This window comes from Chelonia mydas, chromosome 3, assembly GCF_015237465.2.
Source record: "Chelonia mydas isolate rCheMyd1 chromosome 3, rCheMyd1.pri.v2, whole genome shotgun sequence".
Taxonomy (NCBI): Eukaryota; Metazoa; Chordata; order Testudines; family Cheloniidae; genus Chelonia; species Chelonia mydas.
Window position 1 is genome coordinate 58,691,898 of NC_057851.1, and position 20,314 is coordinate 58,712,211.

Below are 20,314 nucleotides of genomic sequence, written 5' to 3' on the forward strand. Positions count from 1 at the left end.
ATTATTGTTGAAGGAAGAAACTCACTCCCATGCCACAAGTCTGTCACATCAGTTACTTCAGTGATGGCATAAATTATTAATAATTATGGTAATTCCCTGGTGCTTGGAATCTGACTTTTTTCCCACCTGTTTGAAGTCTATCGTCCATAATAGATGTTTCATGTATTGGCAACACTGAATTCAGTAAGCATGATTGATAGGGCATGATTTTTAAATAAGTATGATTGATAGGGCACTTAAAGTAGTACTTAAAGCTAACTGAAAAATCCATTGAGGAATAACAGAAGACACGTGGTGAAGTGTATCACCATTCTGTGATGAATGAATGATTTTTTTATTTTATTTTATTTTTATTTTTTTTGGAGGCTGATGGTAGCTGCAAGATTGTGGATGGGGAAGACAGTCCAAAGAGGTACCAGGATGCTACTCACTCCCTTCATTGTTCCTGTGAATAGGATTTACAATACCTATTTTCCCTCCCTTGGAATCCATAAGTAAGGTTGAAATAGCCTGGCTCTATTGATCTGCAGGACCTGCTGTAAAATGTATTTATTTATTCCACACATGGCAGCGGAAACGGTTTGACTGTGCCTGCGGTTTTTATGAAAGCAGAGTTTGCGGGAGTCTTGGAGTTGAGCTGTGTAGGTTGTATAGTTAAATATTTATTATTTATCTTGTTTCTATAATTTGTTGAACACAGTCTCAGGTGCCTTCTTAAACTTACTATAAATTCTCTACACATGGCAAAATAATTGGCCTTTTCTCTACATTGTCTAGAGGATTTATTGTTTCATCTGGACGTTCAGAAATTTTGGAAAGATGGATTCTCATGGGGCCCTGCTGTCCTTAGGTTTTTAAATTAGGGATCCTTCTATATTAATGGGTGACTTGGCTTGTAGGTCTAGAGCAGTGTTTCCCAAACTTGGGACGCCGCTTGTTCAGGAAAAGCCCCTGGTGGGATGGAACGGTTTGTTTACCTGCCACATCTGCAGGTTTGGCCGATCGCGGCTGCCATTGGCCACGGTTTGCCGCTCCAGGCCAACGGGGCCCGTGGGAAGTGGTATGTGCCGAGGGATAAACTAGAGTTTATCAGGAACGAATGTCCACAAAATCCAGCATACAGTTTAGTTGTTCATTTTCAGAGTTGCTGTAGATCATGTTTTTGGCTTTAACTTGACCTATCTTCTAGCTTGCTACATTTTTGTTCAAGTTTTTCGTCCCTGCAAAGAAGGAATGTATGAAATGTTTTTTTCCTTATAACACCATTATCCTCTCCAGTGCTTTGTTCCACATCTCTTTGTTAGTTTGAAGAGAGATGACTGTCTCTTTAAAATCAGACAGCGATAGTCCTCTCTTTTAACCCCCTGTTGTTTGAAGAGGAGAATATTTGCTCTCAGGAGCTTTACCTCTTTGTGAGATGTGTACACACACACACACACACACACACAGTTGCAAGGGAAGGGTGGACAAATATGCTCTTTACGGTTTTGCGAAGTAATTGGGGTTTGGGAAAAATTGGAAACTTTTCAAGTTGGGGATAAGTTTGATCCCCAGCTGCAGAATGGGTTACCTAGTTACCTTTTGCCACTGCCCAGCAAAAACTTAAGTATTGTTTCTAAATATATAGTGTTCCAAGAGACAACAGGAGTTCAATAGAGATTCGTTTTATGTAAGTGTGAGTCATGAATTTCAATTGTAGGGTGTGTTGCACTTTCAGAAAGTCCAACAGTTGCATAACTTACTGGTAAAAAGCGGAAATATCTCATACATAGACTATATGACACAGCAAGAGAATAATTTCAGGATAAGGTCAAGACTATTATGGATTTTACAGTGAGCCAACTATTAGAATCTCTTTTTCCTAAATTTGCAAAAAGCTTGCTAGAGTGCTATAAAAAAGGTTAAAACCTATATGTAATTATGTCAGAAAGCGTCTCCAAAAAGATTTGTAGTACTCTATAAAAGCATGAATCGATATTTCAAAATAAGTATGGAGGTAAACCTTTTCAAGAAAATATTATGAAATGTGAGCAAGCAACATAAATGGAACTTAAAAGTGAATTCTGTATTATTCATCACATTTTAATTCTAGATAATGTAAATTAACACCATAGGGAAATGTAATAAAATTATTGTCTTAACTATCTTTTCTGCTCAGCTTTAAAGTAGATGGGCTGTATGCAAGATTTTAATACAAGCCAGCATGTGACTGATAATGGGTTTAACAGGAATGCAGATGGAAGAATTGCAAGCATGGGATTAATGTCTTTATCACTAAGGGGCTTGACAACACGGTAGCCTGAATACTTTGGGAAACATCATTATGTTGAAATATAGCATAATGAAAAACACAAAACAGAATTTTGGATAACTCAAGAACAGGCAACTAAATTATGAATTGTGTGTATTTATATATAAAAATACACCTTTAAAGTAGTCAAAAACAGTGCCTGAAAGATCATGAATGTGTGTCATATTCAGGTATAATTACATGCATGACCAAGGATTAAGATTTTCAAATAAAGAGAAATCATAGTCTTATATAGATAGCTTTATTTGACACAATAACTAAACTAGCTATAGGTGACACTAAATTGCTGTATACAATTGTAATCTGCTATCTCTGTAGTCAGCAGTCACATTGACATTACCTGACTCCTCAATGTACAAGAGCCTTCCTATTCAGGGACAGATAATATTTAAAAATAGATTAAGGTTATCCTGTTTCTCCAGTTCCTTTCAAGTACAGTAGAAAGTTAGAGTTACGAACACCAGAGTTACAAACTGACTGGTCAACCGCACACCTCATTTGGAACAGGAAGTACACAATCAGGCAACAGCAGAGACCAAAAAAACCAACCAAACCAACAAAAAAGCCAAATACAGTACAATACTGTGTTAAACATAAATTACTAAAAGATACAGGGAAAGTTTAAAAAAAAAGATTTGACAAGGTAAGGAAACTTTCTGTTCAAGTTTCATTTAAATTAAGATGGTTAAAAGCAGCATTTTTCTTCTGCATAGTAAAGTTTCAAAGCTGTATTACATCAATGTTCAATTGTAAACTTTTGAAAGAACCATAATATTTTGTTCAGAGTTATGAACATTTCAGACTTACGAACCACCTCCATTCCCAAGGTATTTGTAACTCTAAAGTTCTACTGTATACAGATAAAAAGAAAAGGAGTACTTGTGGCACCTTAGAGACTAGCATCCGATGAAGTGAGCTGTAGCTCACGAAAGCTTATGCTCAAATAAATTTGTTAGTCTCTAAGGTGCCACAAGTACTCCTTTTTCTTTTTGCGGATACAGACTAACACGGCTGCTACTCTGAAACCTGTATACAGACAGTGGGCGTCAGTTCTTCTTTGAGTGATGGTCTCCACTGTGGGGTTATGCATGCGCAACATCCATCTGGAGCTGGAGAATTTGAAAATCGTATGTGTCTGTCAGTCTGTGCATGCACCCTGGCTCACCTCGTGCCACCGATCGGCAGGATAAACAGCGGAGCAGACCGACTACCTCTCCAGTTTCTTCTCACTGCGTGTCTTCATCTCTTAAGATAAGATTTAGCTTTGTAAATAATTTTAGCATTTTATACAGTTTATAGTTCTAGTGATTTCGTAGTTTTAGTATTAGATTAATCTTTGGGGGAACTCCCTCCCCCATACCCTTTGCGGGTACTGGATGATTCCCTACACTCCAAGCTTCAAACTCTGTGCTTCCTGCCCATGATCCTTCTCGGTCAGCGATGACCACCAATGCTGCCTACGCTGCCTCAGAGAAGCTCACATTGTAGTGAGGTGCAGTATCTGCTGCTCATTCCGCAGCTGTACTCAAGAAGGGCTAGCACTCTGTATCCAAAACCACCTCATGGACAAAGCCATGAAACTTTAATTGGACCCAGGCCAAGGCACCCTCCTCCCCTATACATTGGCCTGCCTCAGGAAGGAATGAGCTTCCTGCTGCTAAGTCTGACACTGGTGCCAGAGAATCGACTCTCATAGACTCCCTGGTGGGATTTTCTCAGGAAGCACTCGTACACATGAAACTAAGTCTTACTTGAAATACACTTTGACGCTTTCAGATTAATCTCTGAGCAAGCCCAGTACCTCTGCCCAAGAAGGCTTAGGTTGGTCCTGCTTTGAGCAGGGGGTTGGACTAGATGACCTCCTGAGGTCTCTTCCAACCCTAATCTTCTATGATAAGTCCCAGTGACGGGAACATGATCCGTTGGTACTGTCATCCTTGGCACCTTCTAAACCTTGGGATACCATCGGCATTGACAAAAGACTATTCACAACCTATCCATGGCACCGCCCTTGACAGCACCCTTTTCCAGCTCCACTGGTCTGGGCAGAGACAACCCCTCTAACTCCAGGGGGGAGCTGGGTCTCAGGCTTCCCCACAGGATATCTCCTCATTCCTGGATCTGGATTCCTTTCCAGGGATGTCATAACACCACCTGTTGAGTCAACTGCTTGGAGAAGTTTATTGTCCATTCCTTTCTTGAAATACAACTTCCCTCCAATGGCTCTCGCGGTACCACCTCTAGAACAGGAATCCGCTTTCTCCTGACTGGGAGACTGCAATCAAGAGGAGCATAAGTTTTGTACCTTATATATCCTCTGCCACCCAAAAGACTTACATCACTGTGAGACCCACCTCCACATTTAGCTTGGAGCTGCTGGCACCCCATGCCATGTGGGGCCTCTGCGTCCCCCTTTGACCCTTCCTACTGGCCATATTGGGGGCCCTGAAACCAGAGTCAATCAGGTCAGCTAGTGTCACCCCTCCCCTTGAAAGAGGCACTCAGACCCCCTGCTCCCGATCCTTCCAAACAGGAAGAGCAAGATGCACCGGATCCAGTGGCTCTGCTGGAACCAGCAAAACTGCCATCTTCATCTCTGGATGAGGTGGTAACCCCTGTGTCTCCGTCTCCCACGCCATCTTTTCAGGCAGTCCCAGGATCATTTTTGTAGAGTTGCTGGTGAACTTCAGATTCCTCTTGAAGAGGCTCAGGAATCCCAGCACAAACTCTTAGACATCCTCCAGGCAAAATAGTGCTCCCCACTGATGAGGCTATTATGGAGCCAGCTAGGGCTGTGTGGCTGAGATCCGCTACCTGTGCTCCATTATAGTCTCATGTGGACTCCCTGTTAGATTGAGGTGTGATAGAACATGTCCCTCCTCAATACCAAGGGAGGGGATTTTACTTGGCTTACTTCCTTATACCCAAAAAGAAGGATGGATGGAGACCAATTCTCGACCTCAACCACTTCATTTTAAACTCAAGTTTTGTATGGTCATCCTGGCCTCTATAATACTATTCCTAGAAAAGAACATGGTTTAGAGCTCTCGATATGAAGGATGCATACTTCCATGTCGATGTTCATCCTGCTCTCAGATGCTTCCTCAGGTACGTGGTGGGCTCCGACTATTTTCAGTACAGACCACTCCCTTCTGGGCTAGCAACTGCCTCCAGAGTCTTCACCAAAGTATTAGCGATAGTGTCAGCTCACCCCAGATGCCTTGGTCTCTCTTTTCTTCCCCTGCCTTGACTACTGGCTCCTTGTTGCCATGTTATGCCAGGAGGCCCATGTGTCAACTCTAAAGATGCTACACCTCCATTTCTTCCCTGAGGATCAGTATAAACTCCGAAAAAACTGTTTTCGCACCCACACTGTCTCTGGACTTTATCATGGCCACCCTGGATTCAGTCACTGCAAGAGCTTACTTGCCCACAGACAGGTTTCAGACCATGAGCAACATTATAGCCCAGATCACAAACAATCCTGGAGTACCAGTCAGGACATGCCTATCTCTCCTAGGTCATATGGCCTCATGCACTCATGTCATGCCAGTCACAAGACTCCACCTTCTTTACCTTCAAGCGTGGCTTGATAGTGTTGGCGAACACGGTGACCATCTTCTACATCAACAGGCAGGAGGAATGAAATCTGTTTCCCTGCGTGTGACAGCAGTCAGCTTGTGGAACTAGTGTGAGTTGGTTGCTGACACACCATCAGCAGCCTACCTTTCCAGGAAATGAAATACACTCATGAAGTCCTTCAGCAGACCTATTGCTCTCGACCATGAGCGATAACTCCATGACTTGGTGCTGCACAACATCTTCAGTCTATGGGGAGCCCCAACCAGAGATCTGTTCACCTCTATCGCGAACTGAAAATGCATCACATACTGTTCCAGAGGAGCTCTAGATCGCCACTCGCAAAGTGATGCTGTACTTCTTGGTCAAATAACCTGAACTGTGGATTTCCCTCCATTACTGCTTCTGCCATGAATTCTACACAAAATCTGGCAGGACGGGGCACAGGTTATACCGATCACTCTCCACTGGCCCCAACAATTTTGGTTCCCAAATCTCCTGTGCCTGTCATGCAGAGTACCAATAATCCTCCTGACATTTCCTGAGCTCCTGATACAGCAGAACAGTAAGATAAATCAGCCTGTTCTGCATTTGCTTCACCTCAGGGCTTGATTTTTGGATGGGCATCGTCTTTAGAGTGCTCATGTTCTGCATACTTTCCAACTGTAGGAAGGATTCCCAAAGGCAATATTCCCTGGCTCAGTGGAAATGTTTTTCTTCTTGGGCACATCAAAAGAACGTTCTTCCAGTATATACAGATATCACTCTCATTTTAGACTGTATCCTTTTCTCTAAAGACGTCAGGCCTATCCATCAGCTCCTTACAAGTCCACCTGGCAGCACTCAGTGCGTACTATCCTCCTTCTCAGGGGCACTCGGTCTTCATTCACCCACTGATCTCAAGATTTTGGAAGGGCCTAATCAGAACTTTCATGCCTATTCACAAGCCTACCCGTCAGTAGGACTTGAACCTTGTTCTCTCTGCACTCACAAGGCCACCCTTTGAACTCCTAGCTTCCTGCTCCATGTCCCTTCTCATCAGAAAGGTCACATTCCATGTAGCCATCATCTCAGCCACAAGGTTGGTGAGCTTGGAGCGATGATGACAGATCCCCCTTACACTGTATTCCTTAAAGATAAGGTTTCATTATGTTTACACCCCAAATTCACCCGCAAGGTTGTTTCAAAAATTTCCTTGAACTGATCCACTTACCTATGTTCTTCCCTAAACAGCATGCTTCCTTACTGGAACAGACTCCATGCCCTTAGTGTCCGGTGAGCCTTGGCATTTTAGTTACACAGAACAAAACCAATCAGGAAGTCACCAAGACTGTTCATCACTATAACAGAAAGAATCAGGAGACAAGCACTCTCCACCCAAAGGATCTCCAAATAGTTCTCTGGCTGCACTCTACTTTATCAACTATTGAACCCCCCACACCCCCATGGAGTAAGAGCTCATTCCGTGAGAGCACAAGGAGCGACTATGGCATTGCTTCACGAGGTGTATCCCTCCTTTAGATCTGTAAAGCAGCCACGTGGGCTCTGTTCACATGTTTACGAGACACTGTGCCCTAGTCTACAACTCCTCTGCTGATGCCTCCTTTGGAATGACTGTCCTTCATTCAGCCCTACTGTCTACGTGCTCACACTCTGCTCCTTCTTAGGTCCTTCTTGTCAGTCACCCACAATGGAATATAATAAGGGCCATCGCTCCAATAATAAGAGGAGGTTACTTACCTGTAATTGGAGGTTCTTTGAAATCCATGGTCTCTATCTGTATCCCACTGTCCACTCTCCTTCCCCTCTGCTTCGGATAGTCTCTGATTCACAGTGAAAAAAGAACTGGAGAGGCAGTCGGCCCACCCTTTATCCCCTCTATTGGATGCTTGAGGTAAGCCAGGGTGCATGCATGGACCAACCGACACTATTTTCAAATTTTCCGGCTCTGAATGTATGGTGCGCATGCATAACTCCACAGATAGGGGCCGCACATCTCAAAGAACCTCCAGTTACAGGTAAGTAAACTTCTCTTTCCTTGAATTAATTGAGACCCAAGTGTATTTACAGTTGAGAAGCAGCACATTTTGACTGGTTTTAGAACATCAGTTATAGGACAGAACAACAGTTAAGTCACAGGAATATTGAGAGGTCTTGCCAGACTTGTGATCTAGTACGAGAGAGGTAATGGCTGAGTCTTCTAACTGTTAAATTCAGTTAAATTTTCTAAGCAATCTGCTCTCCTTTGGAGATAGCTATTCAAGTCAAATAGTAACTGTTTATGAAAAACACGACAGTCTAAAAACACTCACCAAATCCAGTGAGGTGGTCCAGAGGAGATTACCTAAACAGACAAATGGATGGGTTAGAATTTTAAGCACAAGCCTTGTCTCATTGCACCTTCTCTTGCCTTCCCTTCCTCTGACTTATATGTCCCATACATTAGGACTAAGGTGATCGTGGAGGGAGGGTGTAGAATAGAGCCCTGACTGTTGACCATGGAGCAGCTGCCAATCTCTCCCTCTACAAAGCCTGCAGTGGCCCAGGGCTACCCCTGGCCAGCAATGTCAGCCAAGCATGGTCTCCTAGTGCAGCATTGTGTATTTTGCTGCATTTTAGTATGTTTTATTCAAAGTACTGCAGAATAGTAACAAAAGACCACATCAATAAAGCAAAAAGTAACAACAAAACGCATGAACAGGTAGTCCTGGGGGAGAATAAAATATTGTGTTAATAGAAAAGATGTAATGTTTGAGGTCTCTTCTCTTCAAGAAGGAGCTTTAAAAAGGGGGAGGGAGAGAGGTCTTGAGATGAGTGTTAGAGTGTTGAAGAATTTGAGCAAAACGGAGTAAAGTATGCCAAGGAGTTGAAGCTTAGAAGAGAAATAGCATAATCTTTAAAATGACAATAGAAGAATGAGTTAGAAGATGAAGAGAAAATTAATAAAGCAGGTAGCAAGGTGGAGGGTAATAAAAGAATAAAGGTAAGAAAGAACAGTTACAATGAATACCATCCACATAAGAGTGAGAATTTTAAAATGACAACAAAAGTGGATCAAAGTGAGTGAAGTGGAGAAAACAAAAAAAGATGAATAGAAAATTAAGTGTTAAAATTAGCGTTTAGGAATACCAACATAGCTAGTCATTTAGATGCTGCATCTCCAAGGACCCTAGTCCCTTTTGAAAGAAGTGAATCATCAAGGTATTAAAGGTGTATATCAGTCAAACATACAAGTATGCACACAATCCCTTAGTTTTTGATGTAGTGCATTTGTTTTTGGATAACCGTGCAGAGCTGAAACATGAATTGTGCTGGTACTCAGAGAATTTGCCTTTATGAAACTTGCTACTGGTTAATATTTCTGAGTTTCAGAGAACCCCTTTTCAGAAAGAGGTGTCTTAATACAGCCTGATCAAGCTAATTCTAAAATGAATAATTCATATCTTGGGATTTTTCCAGTGGTAAAGATATATACCAAGAAGTCCAAAGTCCAATAAATTTTTTGCCAGTACATTTAAAAAAACAAAAAACAGATTCCTAACAGCATAGGTTTTATTGGATACAAACCATTAATCCAGCCCAAGAACGGGCTAAACGGATTCTTGTTTAGTTTTTTTTTTACTTTTACTGTATATTTTTTGTGAGCTCAATATATTTTATATTTTTGTTACTAATAAAAGACATGTAATATTTTGAATTTTACTGTATATCAATTTGAATATTTAAGAACAAATTCATTTTGCCATTATTTCCAGACAAAACTAAAAGATGATCCAGGAATAGGCCACTGAGAGATGAAATTGTATTTATGTTCACTGTTTGTAGATAACTTTATTATTTAGACAATGCTGTTTGCATTTGTAGCCGTGTTGGTCCCAGGATATTAGAGACAAAATGGCTGAGGTAGTATCTTTTTGTGGACCAACTTCTGTTGCTGAAAGCTTGTGTCTCTCTCACCAAAAGAAGTTGGTCCAATAAAAGATATTACTTCACCGCTCTGGTCTCTCTTACACTGTCTAAGGTTAGCCTGTATGCAATTAATGATGAAGCTGACTTGTAAATACTAAACATCCTCCTGTACCAGTTCAGGTAAGTGGGTTTACTGCATCTCTGTCAGCTAATAGAGACATTAATAAATATGTAAAATGCTCAATATTTACAATTTGTATCATGCACTTATTCGTAAAACTGAATGTTTTTACTATTGTCTCCAGCAAATGGAGGCAATTCTGTGTTAGGTAGCTAGATTTAAATATAATTCAAGCTTCATGATTAATCCAAGCTTATGCAATTTTATCATAACTGGCACCCTGGGATACAAATTATTATTTGAGTCTCTTTCAAAGAGGGAGGGATTCGTTGGCACATTGGCATCATCCAGTATAGCAATACAAGTGATCCATCTAGTTCAGTAGTGTTTCTGACTGTGAATTATACTAGATGTTTCAGAGGATTTTGCAAAAAACAAACTCAGTCCATAATGAACAGGCAGAATGGTCTGCCTAAAAGAGAAGTTTTCCCCCAAGCAAATATTGGTTGGATTGTTCCCTAAAATGATTTCCATAGGTTAACTGTGATGTTAAAAATACATTTAAAAAAATTTCCTTTTCTGTTTTAAATGTCTTTTTAAACGTGTTGGATGTCTCCTGGTTATAGTATTGTAAGAGGTGAGAAGAAGTGTCTGATTGACTTTCTCTAGTCCTATACCTCTATCATGTCATCTTTTATTTGTCTGCTTTCGAATTTCAATAGTTCTAACCTTCATATACCTTTCACATATGAAAGTTTTTCCAAACATCTATTTTGCTGTCCTCTAAACCCTTTCTATTTCTAGTAAATGTTTTTTGAGATGTAGTGACCAAAATTGAATATAGTGTTACCACAATTAACATAGAATTATAGTACCATCAATTTATATAATATTTCCAGTGTTTTTCTATCCCCTTCTTAATACAACAGAACAGTTTGTTTGCTCTCTGATTATTCTGCTGTGTACTAAGCAGATGTTTTCATTGAGCTGTCGAGAGGAACTCAGATTTTTTTCCTCACTGGTTCCAGTTAATTTAAAACCCATTTAGAGGATATACTCACTAGGTTTTAGGAGGGACCTGAACCTGTAAAGCCTTAGTTAATCTTAGGCTTTTTGCAGGCAGGAGCTCAAAGAACAACTCTAGTTTGAAATATTCTCAAAGAAGGTTAGTTTCTTGTTTTGCTGCTCTGTAGTAGAAGCCATGTTCTTTCCCACCCAGAGCCTGAGGTGTCCCAAAGAGACTGTATAGGGAGGTCAAAGAATGGGGGGTTCAAAACTTCCAGTACAGTAACCGTTGAGAAGTGGATGATGGAGAGGACTTCATTGCTGGACTTCTCTGTTGCCCTCTTATTTCATGGCAGTGGAGCATTTACTGTTTGTTTCATTTTGGATCAATCTGAAGTAAGGTTTCTGTGTGGTTATAAACTTGGCGTCTGAGACACTTGATTCCTTCGAGGTCCACAGGAAGCTACATAGATCTCTGCATCATGTGACAAAGCCCTTTTGGATGTTGGTAAAGTCCAGCATTATTAGGTCAGCCAGACCCATCTGAACTATACTAAGATCCACGGCAGCTCATGTAGATGTTAAAAAGTCTGCAGTCAGGAAAATCTGGGACTGGGCACAGGAATCAAGATATGGAATCAAGATATGGAACTGAGAGAGTAGGAAAGAAGGAGACGCTATCTCAAGGAAGCCAGTTGTGAGTCATGGACCTAAAAGGGCTATAGGATCTGAGAGCTCTACAGTGTTCACCTGGCCCTCAGGAGCTCTTCAGGCATGCTGATCTGAGAGTAGAGGGAAATCTCTGAGCTTCTAGGCTATCGGATTACGGGATCGGAGAGGTCAGTCAGTCTGCTTCTCAGGCTCAGCTAATGTGCTGCTTCTGATGGCTTCCTTCTCACAAGTAATCTGTATGAATAGTTCTGGAATGTAATGGTGCTCGTACAAGTCACATGGTCCATGGTTCTGTCTTTTTCTTTAGCCCCACTATTTTCTCTTTCACCCATTGATATGTGTGGTATGTGGTTGCTGGTGAGTATTCGCTTCAGGTTGGGGGGCTGTCTGTAGGCAAGGACTGGCCTGTCTAGGGGTTTTAGTTGGGGGCTGAAGGTGACTGCTAGTGGCGTTCTGTTATTTTCTTCGTTAGGCCTGTCCTGTAGTAGGTGACTTCTGGGAACTCTTCTGGCTCTATCAATCTGTTTCTTCACTTCTGCAGGTGGGTATTGTAATTGTAAGAATGCTTGATAGAGATCTTGTAGGTGTTTGTCTCTGTCTGAGGGGTTGGAGCAAATGCGGTTGTATCGCAGAGCTTGGCTGTAGACAATGGATCGTGTGGTGTGGTCAGGGTGAAAGCTGGAGGCATGTAGGTAGGAATAGCATGTAGGTAGGACAGCCCCCCAACCTGAAGCGAATACTCACCAGCAACCACATACCACACAACAGAACCACTAACCCAGGAACCTATCCTTGCAACAATGCCCGTTGCCAACTGTGCCCACATATCTATTCAGGGGACACCATCACAGGGCCTAATCACATCAGCCACGCTATCAGAGGCTCGTTCACCTGCACATCTACCAATGTGATATATGCCATCATGTGCAAGCAATGCCCCTCTGCCATGTACATTGGTCAAACTGGACAGTAAAAGAATAAATGGACACAAATCAGATGTCAAGAATTATAACATTCATAAACCAGTCGAAGAACACTTCAATCTCTCTGGTCACGCGATTACAGACATGAAAGTTGCGATGTTACAACAGAAAAACTTCAAATCCAGACTCCAGCGAGAGACTGCTGAATTGGAATTCATTTGCAAATTGGATACGATTAACTTAGGCTTGAATAGAGACTGGGAGTGGCTAAGTCATTATGCAAGGTAACCTATTTCCCCTTGTTTTTTCCTACCTCCCCCCGCCCCCCCCAAGACGTTCTTGTTAAACCTTGGATTTGTGCTGGAAATGGCCCACCTTGATTATCATACACATTGTAAGGAGAGTGATCACTTTACATAAGCTATTACCAGCAGGAGAGTGCGGTGGGGGGAGAGAGAACCTTTTGTAGTGATAATCACCCATTTTTTCATGGTTTGTGTGTATAAAAACATCTTCTGTATTTTCCACAGTATGCATCCGATGAAGTGAGCTGTATTATGATACAGCGATTGCACTACAGCAGAGGTTCTCAAACTGTGGTCCGTGGATAGTTCCTTCTAAGGTGCGTGCCTGGGCGGCTGCACATGAGAGAATGAAGGGCCACCCACCTAATTAGTGGAGCCGTGCAGGCGTGGCTCCGCTACTTAGGTGCCTGGACCCTGGAGAAGACGCAGATGTAAGGTGAGGTGGTAGCCTTGTGGGGAATAGGAGGCAGGTGGGAGGGGGCAGTCGGGTGAAAAGAGGGTGTGGGGGAAATTTGGGACATGCAGGGCTGCTGCAGCCAGAGAAAGAGGCGACTTTCCCCAGCTCCAGGGCTGCGGCTCCTGGGGAGAGACAGCCTTCCTTCCCAGCCCCAGCTTGGGGGCTGCTGCAGTGGGGGAGAGAGGGCACATCCATTGCATTAGAAAGGTAAGACTACTGATATTAAAATATGAGTTGTGTGCTTTTATTTGTAGAACAAAAAAACATTTATTACTAAGTTATTTTATATAGCGCTTTTATCCAAAGCGCATTACAATAGTTAGCTAATGGTATAAACAACATTTGGAAAGATCATTAAGTGGTCCGCCGAGACTCTCAGCAATTTTCAAGTGGTCCGCGGAAAAAAAAATTTGAGAACCACTGCACTACAGTACTTGTATTAGGTGAATTGAAAAATATTATTTCTTTTGTTTCTTTTTACAGCGCAAATATTTGTAATAAAAATAATGTAAAGTGAGCACTGTACACTTTGTATTCTGTGTTGTAATTGAACTTGATATATTCAAATATATCAATATTTGAAAATGTAGGAAATACATCCACAAATATTTAATGCATTTCAATTGATATTCTGTTGTTTAACAGTGCAATTAATCGCGATTAATATTTTTAATTTTTTGAGTTATTCATGTGAGTTAATTGCGATTAATGAACAGCCCTAGAATTTTGCTACATTGGTAACAGGATTCATTGAAGTCTGGGAGCTGTGGGTGTCCAATGCCTCTGGAAATTTTTCAAAACATTTTGTATAGATTTAATATTTTATTTCAGTGGCTTTTATATACTCTGGAAAAAATCTATAAGGTAAAAATAAGAAGGGAGAAAAGTGAGAAAGTGGAAGGGAAAAAAGATATCATTAACATGTTAATTGTTTTAAAAAATGTGCCTATATATTCTTTGGAGAAAGACAACATCAGAGGTCTAATCCTATGCTGCTAACATAGGTCAAATGCTCATTGAAATCCTGTTTCTCAGCTTTCACTGATTCAGGTGGCATTTTCATTAAGAGGTATGTGGTATTACCTTAAGTTCATGATGTATGGAATTATTTTGAAGGGTCTGGAATCTGTTCTGTAAGACAACTTTTAATTAGCGTTGTAAACTTTGCTTGTGCTGCTCACATAGTAGAGCCCAATATATTGTAGAATTATCTGGGACAAACGGTAGCAAAATCTGCTTTATTCCAAGTATAGTCCCTTTCCAACTTTCCAAGGGTTTTAAATAAGAACAGTGGAGTGAATTAAACTTTATTTAATATGATCGGACTTGAGGTTTTGTGTAGAATTATTAGTGACCAGTGTCAGGAAAAAAATTAGCAAATAGGTGATGGTCTTTGCTGTTTAATTTAAGCAGTAATTGCAGATTTTTCTCATAGAACATTTCACGCTACTTGCTGAATACAACAGCTACTTGTGCGAACTGCAACAACATAAAAAGCTATTGTTTATTAATATTATTTTGTTAATAAATTTAAGAAAGTGGGACTTCCTAGACTAGCTACAGATTTGTATGAATTTAGATCTGAATTCTGTATAATGTTTACATTACCTCTGCTTTGACTAACCATATCGAATAGTATATAAGGAAATTATCATATAACTTCATATACAACTTTTCATTGTAACTACAAGTCATGCATTAGTGTGCTGCTCTAAACTCTGCAAGCTGTCAATGGTCCCAGAGATCACAGGGGCTCACTAACTGTTCACTCCATTCCCCAGCCATGAGAGCTGCACCAGGCACAGGAGTTGCTATAGTGGCTCTTCCCTACATTGTGGGGAGTCCTCCTTTGGCCAGTCACTCTGGTTTTGAGTCTGTTTTGTACTGGAACGCTAGCTCAAAGCCAGCTTAATAAATCAATGGATTATGGTCAAATTTCAGGTTGAAATTTCACTTTGAAGGTGGCCACTTTAGTGAGACCTCTAAATACAGCATTGGCAATGACTAATTATTTAAAGCAAAGTGGCTCGAATCCTGTACTAAGGCTAGAAATGAAATGCTGGGTAGTATTTGAGGTGGCTATAGTTGTAGGTAATTTTTTTAAATAAAATTTCCTATATATTTTTTCCATCCCAAGAAATATTTGCTAGGCTGATAGAAAATGTTGTGTAAATAATACAGAAATTGACTTTTTACAGCCTAAATAAATGACACTGGAAATCATGGTGGTTTGGTATTCCTGACTCCAAAGGCAAGTTAGTTTGCTAACATGCTCAAAGTTATTGTCTAAAAGATGTAGAATTTGTAAAATATGTATCCAGCCTTAATGCATAAAAATGAGAAATGAAGTCAGTAAAGATGACTTGCATTCGTATAATATGAAACATGCTTGTTTGTGGCATTGCCTAAACCTCTGTGTAACAATTTGCAACTTACTTAACCTTATCTAGATCTACAGGGACTATGCAGGCTGTCTAGAAGGCAGAATGATCCACATACAACAAGTGCTGCTCCAGTTATATATTATTAGTGGGTACATCAGAAAATCTTTCAAACCTGTAGTTGTCTAAATTATTCCTGCAAAGAGCAACCATAACATTGTGAATGACGTCTTGTACAAATGCCACATATCATTGTGTCCTGGTTTAAGGCCATATAAGATCAAAATGCCTGTGATCTCCAATTACAATTACATAGAAAGAAAAGGAGTACTTGTGGCACCTTAGAGACTAACCAATTTATTTGAGCATAAGCTTTCATGAGCTACAGCTCACTTCATCGGATGCATACTGTGGAAACTGCAGAAGACGTTATATACACAGAGACCATGAAACAATACCTCCTCCCATCCCATTCTCCTGCTGGTAATAGCTTATCTAAAGTGATCACTCTCCTTACAATGTGTATGATAATCAAGTTGGGCCATTTCCAACACAAATCCAGGTTTTCTCACCCTCCGCCCCCCCCCACACAAACTCACTCTCCTGCTGGTAATAGCCCATCCAAAGTGACCACTCTCTTTACAATGTGTATGAAAATCAAGGTGGGCCATTTCCAGCACAAATCCAGGTCCGTTCCCCCCCTCCCCGCCCAAACCAAGGTGACCACTCTCCAGGGAGAGTGGTCACCTTGGATAAACTATTACCAGCAGGAGAGTGAGTTTGTGTGTGTGGTTTTTGGAAAGGGGGGGGTGGGGGGTGAGAGAACCTGGATTTGTGCTGGAAATGGCCCACCTTGATTATCATACACATTGTAAAGAGAGTGGTCACTTTGGATGGGCTATTACCAGCAGGAGAGTGAGTTTGTGTGTGGGGGGGTGGGGGGTGAGAAAATCAAGGTGGGCCATTTCCAGCACAAATCCAGGTTTTCTCACCCCCCACACACAAACTCACTCTCCTGCTGGTAATAGCGCATCCAAAGTGACCACTCTCTTTACAATGTGTATGATAATCAAGGTGGGCCATTTCCAGCACAAATCCAGGTTATCATACACATTGTAAAGAGAGTGGTCACTTTGGATGGGCTATTACCAGCAGGAGAGTGAGTTGGTGGGGGGGGGGGGGGGGGCGGAGGGTGAGAAAACCTGGCTTTGTGCTGGAAATGGCCCAACTTGATTATCATACACATTGTAAGGAGAGTGATCACTTTAGATAAGCTATTACCAGCAGGAGAATGGGATGGGAGGAGGTATTGTTTCATGGTCTCTGTGTATATAATGTCTTCTGCAGTTTCCACAGTATGCATCCGATGAAGTGAGCTGTAGCTCACGAAAGCTTATGCTCAAATAAATTTGTTAGTCTCTAAGGTGCCACAAGTACTGCTTTTCTTTTTGCGAATACAGACTAACACGGCTGTTACTCTGAAATTACATAGACTTTATTCAGAGTAGCAGCCGTGTTAGTCTGTATTTGCAAAAAGAAAAGGAGTACTTGTGGCACCTTAGAGACTAACAAATTTATTTGAGCATAAGCTTTATTGTTAATGCAAATTGAATCATTTGTCTTGCATGAAGTAGACATACACTAGCTTTCTGGTGTACTCGTACTCTATCTTAGCATGGAGGTACTCTTTTGCTGTTCAACTAGTGATAGTATTGTTTATAGTTTGGGATGTGTGTGGGGTGTTTATTTAAAAAAAAATACCTTCCATGTGTATGCCCTGCTTTCGGACAGTCGAGAAAACAATGGATGGTTACTTTAGTAAATGTGTGTGTAAAGTAATATGGTGTGATGGGACATCCTGAAGGAGTCAAGATAGACTTGTCATAAAATGACATCTCCTATAACTCTGAAGACTGCTTGCAGTCAACTCCACACATGCTTTATAAAGCTTTAACATAATATTGTTGCATGTTTTATATGATCTATCTCTTAATATTATGATAACGTTCCAAGTAATTTTAATTGTTTGGAGGTTTATTTACCTTTTCCTCACATACATTTCATGTTTATACTGTTTCCGTTTGGTATCTGTGAAAATGTAATCATATTAGAGGACCTTACAGTATATTTCCTACTGTCATGATGATGATGATGATGATACATTGCTTGGATTCTAGCGACCGTAGAAGTGACTTTACTGAATGAACCTGTGAATGGATTTTGCATACAGTAGAACCTCAGAGTTACAAACACCTCAAATATGGAGGTTGTTCATGCCTCTGAAATGTTCATAACTCTGAAGAAACTGTTATGGTTCTTTCAAAAGTTTACAACTGAACATTGACTTAATACAGCTTTGAAACTTTACTATGCAAAAGAAAAATGCTGCTTTCCCTTTATTTTTTTTTAGTAGTTTACATTTAACACAGTACTGTGCATGCTGCTTTTTGTGTGTGTGGGTGGGGGGGGGGGGGTTGTTCCTTTGCAGCTGCCTGATTGTGTACTACTATTTCCAGATGAAGTGTGTGGTTGACTGGTCAGTTCGTAACTATGGTGCTCATAACTCTGAGGTTCTATTGTACTATGACAACCAGGTTTTGTTGGATCTGGAAATACACAGATGAGAATTTGTTGCCTCCCTCCCCTGATTGTCCTCCCTCCATTCCTGTGTTGATCCTTTTAGGTAATCCCCTTCCTTAACAGCCTTTGTCCTATAATTGGTTGAATGTAATAAAATGAAAAATAAACAACCCCCCAAAATAATATGTAAACCAAACAAACAATTAGGTCACTCATATGCTGGTTATGAACCATCACTCTGTTTGTATGTGTATATTTCTTTCCACTTGCTATGTGCCTGTCATGTCTATTTAGGCTGCGAGTGCTTTTTCTTTAAGAAAGGGACTGTCATGTACTGTTTTGCACAATGGGACCCCAATCTTGGTTAGGTGCTCTAGATGCTATTGTTCCTTCACTGGTTTCTGTGAATCTGGTTTTTTTCAAAATACGCTGGGGTGAACACAATTATAAATGTATGTTCCATTCTCTTCTACTTCCATAAATTTTCTCTTCTATTGAGTAGAGGTTCATTGTTTCCTTCATGACCATCCATTTCTGAAGGTTTTATAAGAAGTCATGTTCCTATATTATGTTGTCTAGCATAAGGCAGTAAGATTAAGGTGATTTAAGTGTGCTTTTGATAGGCACAGAGGGCACATAGCCATTGTGGGTTTAGTGAGGATATGTCCTGCACGGCTTTGTGTTTAAGGAACACGAGGTGAATTGGGAGGGCTGAGTTTTCTTCTTTGCTCTGCCACACTTTCTGGTAGGATCTTAAGCTCTGTGCCTCTTGTTTCCTCTTCTATAAAATCTTAAATACTAACTCATGGGGAAATAAAGGCTAATTTTGTTAATGTTTGTAATGCTGTTTGAGAGCTTGAGATGGAAAGTGTGATTAGAAATGCAAATTACTATTTTCTGCCCACAGTGAACTAATGTGTATGACCTCTTCCTGTCCCCACTCAATATTTTTAGACTGATTTGTCAGCAACTTGTTCTGAGCATTCTGCCATTGATAATTGTTGGTGATAGTGTGCTTTGCACTATATAAGGTACTGAAGACATGACTGTGCTCCAAGGAGCTTACAGTTTCCTAACGGACAGCACACAAACCTGTTGAGACAGCCAGAGGTGAGATACTAAATGTGAGAAACTTGAGTGTATTGGTTGGGTGCTGGGGGCGGGGCTGAGCCTGAGCACACTAGCACCCAACCATTTCCAAAAAACACCAAGATCCTCACATTTAAAACCTGTGTGTGTATATGTGTGTGTTTTAATTGATGTAGTTTTTAGCTGTCAGAAGTAAGGTGTGTTTTTTTTAATGTCTTCATTTTTCCATGTCTTCCTTTTTACATATTTATTTTTTTTAATTTAAAAGTCTCTGTGTATTTGTGTGTGTATATATAAGTAAAGAGTAAAGTAAAGGTTGGGACAGATGTTGAAAAGATAGAACTCACAGCTACTTATATTCAGTTTCAGGTGCAGCATCCCGTGTCCCACACCCTTGTTTTGCTGGGAAGGTGCAACATATTAAGAAAGTCTATAATATCTCTGCTGTTATCTGAAGTAAATCAATTTGCTGATGAGTTGCAGCAAGCCCACCAGGTACTATTCTGTTGAAAATTTTATATTGTCAGGAAGCAAAGTAAACCATAATACTTATTTAAATGGTACAGCTTTTTAACACTAGAGCTCTGTTTCAATCTCTTAATTTAAAATAACAAAAAGATCCACAAAAGTTGTTGACTTTCAGATTTAAACTTATCTTCTATCAAGTTTTAGATACTTTTGAAAGTTAAATTTTTCATTCTACAAAAATAGCATGGGATTTCCTTTTAAGTGAAAGATCAGCAAATTGAAGAAATTTCCAAACAAGGACCAGGTCTCAAAATATCTTATATTCAAATACACGCACAATAGACCTCTGATCTGTTTGACATCTGTTTTGGTATGTAGAAACTGCACTGGTGGTGGCTGAGGTTGATCTTTTCCTAGTGATTCATGGAGTTTAGGCATTCATGTTTAGATTGATCAGGTATCTTTTATACCATTGAGTACACAATGTTATGTGTTTACTGACCCTCATTAGAGC

The 20,314-nt window shown here is 40.6% G+C and overlaps 1 protein-coding gene across 1 annotated transcript in view; it reads left to right on the forward strand.

The window, feature by feature from the left end:
* The window catches only part of MEI4 (meiotic double-stranded break formation protein 4), a 127,672-nt gene that overhangs the window by 43,777 nt on the left and 63,581 nt on the right, over positions 1 to 20,314 (forward strand). The window contains exon 4 of the mRNA XM_043542551.1: positions 19,696 to 19,827. Within this exon, the coding sequence (XP_043398486.1) occupies positions 19,696 to 19,827 (132 nt within the window). The remainder of the gene's footprint in view (positions 1 to 19,695; positions 19,828 to 20,314) is intronic.